This window comes from Phaseolus vulgaris, chromosome 7 (genome assembly GCF_051622355.1).
Source record: "Phaseolus vulgaris cultivar YP4 chromosome 7, ASM5162235v1, whole genome shotgun sequence".
NCBI lineage: Eukaryota > Viridiplantae > Streptophyta > Magnoliopsida > Fabales > Fabaceae > Phaseolus > Phaseolus vulgaris.
This window is the reverse complement of record NC_143504.1, coordinates 11723517-11734128: the sequence shown is the minus strand read 5'-3', so window position 1 is coordinate 11734128 and position 10612 is coordinate 11723517. Positions and strand designations below refer to the sequence as shown.

At 39.2% G+C, this 10612-nt stretch overlaps 1 protein-coding gene across 1 annotated transcript; it reads left to right on the top strand.

Annotated features, from left to right (window-relative positions):
- The first annotated feature begins 9489 nt into the window (after window positions 1-9489).
- LOC150025782 (protein IDA-like) lies at window positions 9490-10200 on the top strand. Its single transcript, XM_090305000.1, has one exon. The coding sequence runs from the start codon at window positions 9676-9678 to the stop codon at window positions 9955-9957; it is 282 nt and encodes a 93-aa protein (XP_090161126.1). The 5' UTR covers window positions 9490-9675; the 3' UTR covers window positions 9958-10200.
- The last annotated feature ends 412 nt before the right edge of the window (window positions 10201-10612 follow it).

The following is a 10612-nucleotide window of genomic DNA, read 5'->3' as shown; positions in this document are numbered from 1 at the left end:
CATATCCACTGTCATCACCGACCGCGCGTACTTCTTCCTCTGCGATGCGGTGCATCCACCACCTGAGAAGCCTCCTGCGATGGTGTGGATTTCCCCGTGGATGGGCATCTCGTGTTGCTGGGCTTCTCCACCTGCTGGCTGGGAACTCGACGCTCCCCCCGTTCTTCTGTCCAGCAGATAGTCATTTAGGAACCCGCTCTTAACCAGATCATCGAGCTGATACCCTAAGGACAAACACGAGTCCAAAGTGTGGCCAAAGCCCTGGTGAAACTCACACCAGGCGTCTGGCTTTGGTCCCAGCACCTTGTCACCCACCTTCTCAGGCGCTTTCAACCTGGCAGATATATTGGGAATGGCGATCAGGTCCGCCAATCCCATAACAAACTTGTGCTTAGGCGGGCGATTGTATTCCCGGCGTGTTGGTTGCTGGCGTCCTTGGCCCCTCCCCTTGTTCCTCCTATCATAAGGATGGCGAGTCCTCTGGTCCTTCCTGGCCGCCGCCGCTGTTTCCAGCACCCTTTGCGGCTGGATCCTGGTCTGGGCGCGTGGCCTAGCGGGAGCCACGCTCCCTCTCTTCTCAGTGACCTCACTTTCGTCGGCGATGTGAGCCACCGCAAGTCGCCTGACCTCAGCAAACGTTGCAGGGTGAGCCCTGATCAAGGCCTCGCAGAATGGTCCTGGCAGCACGCCCTTCTTGAATGCATAGACCAGCATTTCTTCATCTTTGGCCGGCGATCTGACCATCTGCGCTCCAAAGCGATTCAGGTAGTCTTTGAGGGACTCTCCCTGGTACTGCCTTATATCAAACAAATCATAAGACACCCTGGGCGGTGCCTTGTTCACGATGTATTGCTCGACGAAAACCTTCGAGAACTGCTGAAAACTGGTTATGTGACCGTTAGGTAGGCTCACAAACCACTCCAATGCCGTTCCCTGGAGCGTGCTTACGAACATCTTGCAATACACGGCGTATGACCCTCCCGACAGCATCATCTGCGTAAGGAACGTGGTCAGATGGGCCTCTGGATCCTCCACGCCGGTAAAGACAGCCTTGACAGGGACCACGCTCGTAGGAATGGGCGTGTCAGTAATCGCCTGAGCGAAAGGCATAGGAAAAACACGAGGTGGCGACGACGGCGCGACCTCTTCAGCAATAGGACGCCCTTGCTGCTCCTGAAGAGCTTGACGCAGCTCCTCAGTCACCTTGGTAAGCTCATCATTCCTGGCCCGGGAGGCGGCCAGGTCCTCATGCATTCGCGCCTGCTCTATGCGCGAGGCTTCCACAGTTGCCTGCAACGAGCGCATAATGTCTACCATCTGCGCCATGGTCATGGCGGCGTCGCCTTCAGCAGCGACAGGCGCCACGGGGCTCGAACGATTGCTTCTCATTTTTCTCATGAACTTAACGAATCACAGAACGCAGCGAACAACACTTGCTTCAGCTACGATCGATTCAGCGATCAATCGGAAGAAATTGCGCGAAACTTCGCAAGGAAACTCAAGAACACCGCTACCTCCAAAGAAACCTGCAACTCCGCCAGAGACCACTGCTGTTCCCACGGATAACCAAACGAGCGAAAGAACTCAACTCCACCGAACAAATTACGCGTAAACAGCAGGAAAACCTTTCTTCACCGATCGAAAACCCAAACGAACGGTATAAAACGCGAATTTACCGAACAAATCTCAAGCAAAAAGCGAACGATGGTTGCACCAGCACACAACCACGCAGAAAACTTCGAAAACCTTCAAGAACTCACGCTGTGGATGGGAGCAAGTTTTACACGGCCCCACGGTGGGCGCCTGATGATCCTGCCTGTTGACCAGAACGTAGGAGCTTGCCTCGTCACAGGATCGACTTGCGCACCGCTTCCAACGTCCGTCCCTCTCCGACATCCACTTCAAGAACCTGCAAAAGAACAGAGCGGCGCCGCTGCGGCCTCCAACGCCCAAGTCAGTAGCCGAACCACCAAATACTAAGAGAACAAGAACCGTGCAAATTCTCTCTCACAATGTGCTCTAGAACTCGCAAGGGTAAAGAGTATAATCTGAACGTTCGTACCTCAGAAAGTTCATTGAGAACTCTTATATACCTGGTTACTTTCTCTCTCCTGGCAGTTACAGACTTGGACACGTGGCTCGCATCCAACTGTACACGTGCCATCATCTGGAGCCTCCTTGACTTGGGCGCTGCTCCTGACTCTCTCTTTGGCTAAGTTATTTATGCATGGTGCTGCCCAGTACATAGCTAACTTGGGAGTGCGACCTCTACTGGAACTGGCGAGTTAGGGTGCCTTCATACACCTTCCCTGTGGTCTCGCCGGCCGCCTTCATAATCTGCACCACCTTCATCTCTGGCGATGTGCTTGCTCTGGCGATCTCCAATCACTAGGTCGCCTGAGTCTACATCTGGCGACTTCATCTTTAACCCGGTGATCGCCGATTCTGGTATGCTGGAGATCGGAACACGCCAACTTAATAACTGGCGACTTCACGAGCCCCCCGACTTCCTTCCCTTCTGCCAACCTGGCGCCTTGTCAACACGCCTATACTGTAGCTTGATGCCACATCATCACTTCCGACTACCATTGGTCGACCGTATAGGGTGATTGTACGAAATTTGTGCAAAAATGTATTAAGTGTCAGGAATATGGTAGTTTATCTCACCGAAAGCTTGAGAATGTTTACTACATTCTCTCCCCGTGGGCATTTTTGAAGTGGGGGATGAATATCATTGGACCCTTTACTCCAGGTAAATGACAATGTAAATTTCTATTGGTAGGCATAAATTATTTTACTAAGTGGATAGAGGTCGAACCTTTGGTGACCATCACCGCACGAAATGTCCAAAATTTTGTTTGGAAAAACATTGTGTGTCGTTTTGGCATATCACATGTCATTATCATTGACAACGGTTGACAATTCACTGACTGAGGATTGACTGAGTTCTATGAAAAGCTTGATATCAAACATATCACAAGCTCGGTGGAGCACTCGCAGACCAACGGCCAAGCCGAGGCTGCCAAAAAAATTATTCTTAATGAATTGAAACAGAGACTCGGCCCAGCTAAAGGTAAGTGGACTGAGGAGCTTCTCGAAGTCTTATGGTCTTACCGATGTACGCCATAGTCGCTACGCAGGAAATCCCATATAGTTTGACTTATGGAACGAAAGCTATGATTCCGTTGAAGTAGGAGAACCCTCTTTATGACAACAAATGTTGGATTTGGATTTAAATAAAGAAAGTTTGTTGGTTGGCCTTGACCTTATCAACGAACTCAGAGACAAGAGTAGAATAAGGGAAGAAGCATGCAAAGTGCAAGCGGCAAGAAGGTATAATTTGAAAGTGAAGCCAAGAAACTTCCAAAAGGGAGACTTGGTTTGGCAAATGCGCAGTGATGCCCGGAAAGACGATGGTAAGTTGTTAAGTAATTGGGAAAGACTATTTCACATTGTAAACATAGTGGCCGATGATGCTTATTATTTAGAATTTTTATCAGGCTGAAATGTACCAAGAATGTGGAATGCCATACATCTCAAATTTTATTTTAGTTGATGAAAACTCAATAAAATAATCTACTCTTTCCTCGCTCGGTTGTTTTATCCTTAAGGAGGATTTTCGACCGAGAAGATTTTAATGAGGCACTTTAAAATTATTTTGTTATCACATGATTTTCTCGACCGAATGCTTATCGCCTTGACCGATCAGAACTAACAGGAGTTTTAATTCCCACCAAGTTCATTGAGGCTAACCTCTCAACCGACTTAGATAACCACCACCTAAAGTGGTCGGAATAGAATTAAGGAGTCACAACTACAATTGCATTTCTTGAGAGTTCGGCCTTGACTTGTACATTTTATTATTCTCGGCTAAGTTATCAAGAATAACTCAGGATAAGCTATCGCCGTACGCGATTAGTGCCGATCAAATTTAGTAATTATCGTTGAGCGCGATTCGAACAACAAAGTATCGCCTGAAGCGATCAGAATAAAATAAATATGGCTTAGAGAGATCGGACAAAAATACTTTTAACTAACATTTATCAGTTTACTAAGATTAAAACTAAGAATACAATGGAAGTCTCTATTTCATATTCGTTCAAATTATATTTTCTTTAATTAGAACGTAAAAGTGTTCACGTTTTATCACACTCCACCACTCAGTCGGTCAAATTTTATTATTAGCCAGTAAAAATATTCAAGTTTTATCACACTCCACTGCTCATTCGGTCAGATTTTATTCATAGTGATCAAGCGACGTTACTTGGATTATTAAAGTATCGAATTATCTTATTCTATGTACTCGGTTAGCCATTACTGAGTACTATTTAAACCACATTTACATAAGTACTCGGTCATCCAGTTGAATATTAAAATATATCAATGTGTTCAAAATAGAAGAGCAACTAAAATTAAAATGTCTCGATCGGTTGCTAAATAGATAAATAAATAAAAAAGTACATAGTTAAACATTGTTTTATGCCCACATCCCGGGGCCAGGATATTTTCATTGAAAGTGGTTCAAATAATTCTTCAAAGGATGGCTCCGACTCATTTTGGGGTGCGAAGACATTCTCTCCTTCACCGTTGGCGTCCTTCATCACCTCATCAACTCCTCTGTTGATCGTCACTAGCTTCCCTTCCACGACATCTTTTTCGATGTCATATCGAGAGTCTTCGATAGGGATACCGTGGAAGAAGGCCACTTGACGAAGGCCTTGATGGAAGTAGTCATCAGTTATGCGTAACATGAAGGATTGGCACTTCTTCACCTCGGTGGATAATGTTTTCTCCCTCTCTTCAGCCTCGACCTCTTCTTTTTCGCGCTTGACATTTTCCTTTTCGTGTTCGGCCCTTTCCACCTCCATCTTGACCGTTAGTGCCCTTTTAGCTTCCTGACCTTCAAGACTGACTTGGCGCATTTTTTCTTTCAGTGCTCCCATTGTCTCCAAAGTTGTTTTCAACGAGCTTGTCGACTCTTCCAGCTCTGTTTTTAACTTGGTCACCACCACAACTGTGGTCCTTTCCAGCTCTTCCCCAAGAGTGCGGCCCACCAGCAATGACTGACTTTGGAGCTCCATTAACTTTGTGATTAAACTTATGGGGACGACCGCCAGTACACTTTCATCTTCGGGTGATAATGAAATTTGCACACCTGACGCCACTTGCAGATGGAGGTTGAGCATGCACGACTGCCGTGAGGATGAGCATGCTTCTACATTTTGCTGTGACGTCTTGGCAGGCTGACCCCGCTTTCAAACCATAGGGGGAATGGTAACCTATGGAGGCACTATGTCAATTGGAATGACCAAGTTTCATTTCCCGACCGTCTCAAAGTTGCTTATTTTATATTCCCCGTCTAACATCGTAATTGGACCATGTAGTCCCCAAGGATCAGGTCCACTCGAGTCATGATAGCTGCAAAAAATAAACGAATTAAACACCATCAACAAAATGAATACAATAAGGTATATAAGAAGTCCACATACTAGTAAGATTTGTCCACCTCTTGGATGACCCATACAACGCTACCAACTCTTGAGTAGGTAACTTATTTGGGAGTTGGTCGAAAACAACAAGGACTTCTTTATCCTGAGGGGTCATCGACTTCGACAAGGTAACGATTTTCGAGGGATTAGGGGTCCAATGAAAAGGAAACTTGGTCCTCCCTTCAGAATCATAAAAATAATCTCGACCATCCAACTCCACAAAAATCTTGAAATATCTTTCTTTAAAATTTTTGTAAGAGGTGGTGTATGCTGCAAAACCAAATACTATAAATAAAGCCCTTTGTGGAGGAGTAAAGTACGTTTTTCCCATTTAACCAGAGCATACTCTTAAACCAGAACACTTACTTAAGCGTCAAAGTATTTTTTGCAGGTAACTCCCCGACTGACCGAACATCAACATTTTAAGAAGAAAACTTGAAGTAATCAGGAGATAACTGACACGTCAGCAATTTCAAGTACTATCCGGACCCCTCAGTTTATACAGGTACAAAAGGTATTAATAGTTTATATAAATTGATTTTTTTTATTAATATATACGATGAAATGGTAAATTCTTATTGAATATTCGGATGAAAATATTGTATACCAATAATAAATATAAATCGAAGCCTTTATTTAAATGCAAAATATAAATTTGAAATTTACAAACATATAACTGGACAACGGAGCAAATAAACTTCAACTACACAAAAAGTTGGTCATATATATATATATAATAAATGAATTATACTATTTTATAATTAGTGTCATTTTTATTAAATAATTAATATATTCTTTAATAAATTAAAATAACATAATTTATTTTAGTAAAAAGTAATTACAAAAATTCTTAGCTTAACAATAATTACCGTATATTTTAAAACTATTTATATAAAATTTATTATTTTGATATAATAAAAATAGACAGTAGATGTGTTTTTGGTTTATAGTTTTTGTTAGATGGAAATTGTGACGTTGTGATACCATCACAACTTTTGAAGCCAATTTCTAACAAAGACTTCTCTCTCATACAACAATAGAATATTCAACCAAACACCTTTCCATAATCTGCGCTTTTGCCCCATTGGTCTTTGTCGGTAACACTTTCTTCTTTTAATATTTTTGCCAATTTCTTTCCTTCCTTTCTTTAACCCTTTCCCACTTTCAATCCATCCTTCATTTCACAACTTCACGTCATCTACCATGCATTCCACCTTTACCTTTCAAACTACATTATTATATCTTATAGTTTCCATTTATATTTTTTAATTCTAAATATGGAATAAGAATTGTGTTCTGTGCATCAATTTTCATCTCAATATCATTTTTTCGTAATAAATTGGTTTTTTTAAATGTGCAGATTGAGTTTCACGGTAATACGTTTTTTAAGTTTCAAATAGATGATATTCTTTGTTATAAGCCATTGATAATGATTTTTTTTCTCAATTGACGAAAAGAATAAATATAAATAAAAATATTATGACTAATTCAACTCATATAAAAAAAATCCTTATATGCCGATATACAAGTTCATATATATTATAACTTTGATGTAGGATTATATCAACCATTCTAAACTTGTTGTAGAATTATATCAACTACTCATGAACTTTTTGTTTTTGGGTTTGGATTCTCTTATAGATGATGGCCTTTAAGCATCCTTTTGTAATCTTGTAGTTTTGGATGTAAGAGGTTTATGAATAACTTTTTGAAATGTAAGGTTTGGGTAGACTTGAATTTTTTGAACTAGAGACATCTAGTCTCTTTTGTGTAAATGAGTTGGAATGTTTCTCAAATATTCTATTTTATTTAATTTATTTATTTTTTATTAAAAAAAATAAGTGCATGTTGTCTTTGCCCTCCATATTGAGCAACTAATTCCCAACAAAAAATCAAAAATAAAAAATCAAAATTAACAACAAAACTATATTTTGTATTAAATGCAATAATTGGATTATCTTACTACTCCTTACAAAGATATTAGGTTGCACCATTAATAATTTATATTGATCTCATATGTGGTTATCAAAGGTATTTGTCACTTTTTTACATTTATATAATTATCACGATGTTCACCTCATGAGATCCTAACTAACCTGTACAAATAAAGTAGGAGGACTAACGGTATGTATTCCATTGCTAGAAATTACACCAATCCATAATTCTTTATACCACCACACCTTCCACATTGCACAACAATCAAGTTGCATAATGCAAATATATCTATTGAATATAAACAGAATCCAAAAGAAGAACATATATGCATATAAAAACATTTAACCATGTGATGAGTGTTTGTGGAACTACTAAACAATTTTTATATACAATTTTGGACACATACACCAATTGAAAAAAGAGAAAGACTTTTTTTATTTAAATTCGTAATCCATGCCCACATTTTCAATTGGGTTAGGCAAAAAATTTCATCCTCATCACAAATCGCATTTTTAAATATAATTTTATTTCTATCATCCTATATTTCTTTGATGACCGTCACCCAAGTAGTTTGTCATAAGAGATTTTGATTTGTGTTCAAATCTAGAAAGTGGAAATGCTCGGTGAGTGAGTGCGATTGATAATGATAATTCAATTGACGGTTTAATCTATAGTTTTGTTAACAACGTCGACCTTTAAGGCTGATATTAAAGACATAAACAACATTTTCTTATAAAAAAGTAATAATAATTCACGGTATGTGGTTTAAAAAAAAGACTCGTGAATGTGTAATTACTTAGAAATGAAAACCCAATGCACGCATTATTGTTGTGGCAGTAAACAAAGTTTAAAGTATTGTTAAATATTGAGGTTGCTTGCTATTAGTAACCATTGAATAATTTAGATAAGGCTTGAATTAGAATCTGGCTACGAAAAGTAAAATAAAAAAAGAAAAAAGGAAAAATTAATTAACTTTGGTATTAGTGTGGATAAGTTGAAGGTAGAAGAAGGATAAGTGGACCAAAAAAATGGTTGTTGTCTTACAAAATGTTGCACGCAAAAGATACCCACCAAAATAAATGGTTTTCTTTTTCAATGGAAGGAAAAAACCTCAAGCATATTCTCATTTTCCAAATAAACACCCCAATTAATGATGTCATAAGCACTAAAAAATTAGCATCTCATGGACAGCTAGCACTTAGTAAGAATTATTAAATGGCTTCCCTACAAAAATACCAATAATTAATGCTATTCAGTTTTCATTTAAGAGAAGTCTCTTCTTTGTTGCCAAAAATGCAATATTTGCCAAACATAATGTTGATGTTCACGCGCTTTATAAATTAATCTTACATCCCCATCACAATTGTGCCACGTCAAAAATGAAATATTACTAACTTCATTTCAAATTATTTGCAGTGTGGAGTTTTTAAGCACATATATGTACTTTTAATATAATTTTTATTAAAATATTCTCCCTTGTTAATAGATATATTATTACATTACTTCACTCGTTCATAAATTACTTCACTGGTCATTTATTTGAAGACATTAATGTTTTACAATGGCATGTTTACAATACGTGCTTAAATCCGAGACTTCCTGCGCGTGAAACATGATTTAAGATTCCTAACGGAAATTAGAAAGATGGAAGAATTCAAGATCTAGGATTTTCTGTCTGCATTTACATGCCGTATTAGAGTTCTAATTCTAATTCTGATTTTCTGTACGATTATAATTTGCCCAAACTTCATAAAATTGAGAGAAAAATTGACGGTGACAATTAATCGTTTTTTAATTGTTGGGGTTTCAAACATGTGCTCATGTTTTCAGTTTTTCACAATCACACGTTTTGGTATGTTTTCTTGGGAAATCGATCGTTGTTATTGACCAAGAAATAAGACATTTTCATACACTTTAAAGTAATAAACTTGGTGCCCCAAGTCCAAGCATAGCCGGCGCCAAATACTTGTACCAAAATATTCAATATTTTTTAACAAGCGTTGACCTCAAAATTCAATAGTTCTTTTTGCGTGCATCTCACTTTCCTTGTTCATACTTCCCACCCTTCATCACAAACCCACATTTTTCATTGCTCCCCATGCAAGCCACCATATATAAAACCACTACCTTAGTTTCTCCACAGTAAAAACTTTCTCTGCAATAAATTCTACACATTCCTTAAACCTCTCCCTGCATAACTACCTAAAATCCTGCTGAAGCAAAACGCCCTTATTCAAATCCTTCCATTTCCATGGCCACTTCTCATCATTCTAAAACCTTTCATCTTCCATGCAAAGCCTCTTTTCTGGCTATTCTCCTTGTTTACTTGCTTCTTGTTGGTTCTTGCACTGCAATAAGGACAGGGGCAGCTATGAGGCTGAATGAAAACTCAGAACTTCTCCGGCCAAAGCAACAACCGCGTTTTCCATACAGAGGCATTGTTTTCAACTTCTTCCCCAAAGGGGTGCCAATACCACCTTCAGGCCCTTCAAAAAGGCATAACTCAGTGCTGGATTCCACACCTCAGAACTGAGTTCAATAAGGATGTCCTTTTTGCACGAGTTTCTTCATTTTTTGTTTTCTTCTTTAGATTTTGGGTTTTGAATTGATAGGATAGATGCAACGTTTGCAATCAGATATATATCAAGCACAATGATATCATATCAGATCCTTAGAGGGTCTGGTTTTTATTTTTGGCTATGTGATTCTAAATTTTACTGTACATAAGAGATATGTGAAATAGTAATAATGTATTTACTCATTGTTCAGTATGAAAGGACTTTGTTATCTTTTTTATATATATTCATTTTGTCCACCTGTTGATTCCAAGTCTGTGATGACGATGAGAAATCAAACGAAATGGTTTCTCTTGAGTTGAACCCCAGCTGTTGTTTATTGTGGCAAATCAGAATTCAGAAACATGAGATGAGTTGAATTTGATTGAAGTAGGTACATAGTACATGCCCCCACCCACTTGTTTTGTGTGTACGTGTAACATTCAGATGAGGTAAAAGATGATAAATAAAAAAGCCAGGTTTTGGATCTTTTCCTAGAACTGTAGGAGAAAAGGCAATAATAGAAGGCTCAAAGTCTTCCAAGTTGCCCATTGGGAAAACTCAGGCCTAAGAGTGACTTGGCCCACTCACTTGCGAAACTTCCACTCAAATGAAAACTTTGTTTCTTCCTAA